General features: G+C 23.3%; 1 protein-coding gene across 1 annotated transcript; it reads right to left on the bottom strand.

The window, feature by feature from the left end:
• Positions 1–236: 236 nt before the first annotated feature.
• Positions 237–503, bottom strand: LOAG_15503 (hypothetical protein; the record flags this gene model as incomplete). Its single annotated transcript, XM_003150994.1, has 1 exon — positions 237–503. One exon carries the CDS (start codon positions 501–503, stop codon positions 237–239), a length of 267 nt encoding a protein of 88 aa, XP_003151042.1.
• Positions 504–729: the final 226 nt, after the last annotated feature.

The raw sequence follows: 729 nt of genomic DNA on the forward strand, positions 1-729 counted from the left end.
AAAAAAAAAAATGTTAGAGAAAAAAAAATGAAAAAGCATTTGTTGTTGTATGTGTTATACAATAAGCTTTATTAAAAGAAAAGAAAAAAAAACATATCATAATAGCAAATATGCAAATTAGCTAAAATATTAAAGCAAAAATTAATTTAACAGTATTCTATTCCAATGAATATTTTATATTAAATGACATCTTTTTTTTTGCCGTATTTGCATATTCTGCAGCTTTTTTTTTGCTGCTATTGCTGTTGTTGTTGTTGTTTGTTGTTTGTTGTTTGTTGTTTGTTGTTTGTTGTTTGTTGTTTGTTGTTTGTTGTTTGTGTTTGTTGTTTGTTGTTTGTTGTGTTGTCGTTTGTTGTTTGTTGTTTGTTGTTTGTTGTTTGTTGTTGTTTGTTGTTTGTTGTTGTTGAACAAATAAATAACGTATCACAAAGGACAGATATGACGACACAAAACACAATAACATTATTAACAATAATTTCAATGATACAAATATTGCTAAGCATGATAAAATGATTATTGTAGTAGCCAAGAATATCAATAAGAAATTTAAATTTAAATTTAATTTAAACAAAAAAATAAAGTAATGAAAAATATTTTTGTTAATTTAAAAAAATGAAATTTGACATTAAGATATGCTTGGCTATAACAAAAAGCATAGGCATTTAAAGCTATTAACAAATTATTATGCGCGCTAATTTATCACTCTCTTCTTTTTTTTTTTTTTTAATT

This window comes from Loa loa, assembly GCF_000183805.2.
Source record: "Loa loa unplaced genomic scaffold supercont3.1052, whole genome shotgun sequence".
NCBI lineage: Eukaryota > Metazoa > Nematoda > Chromadorea > Rhabditida > Onchocercidae > Loa > Loa loa.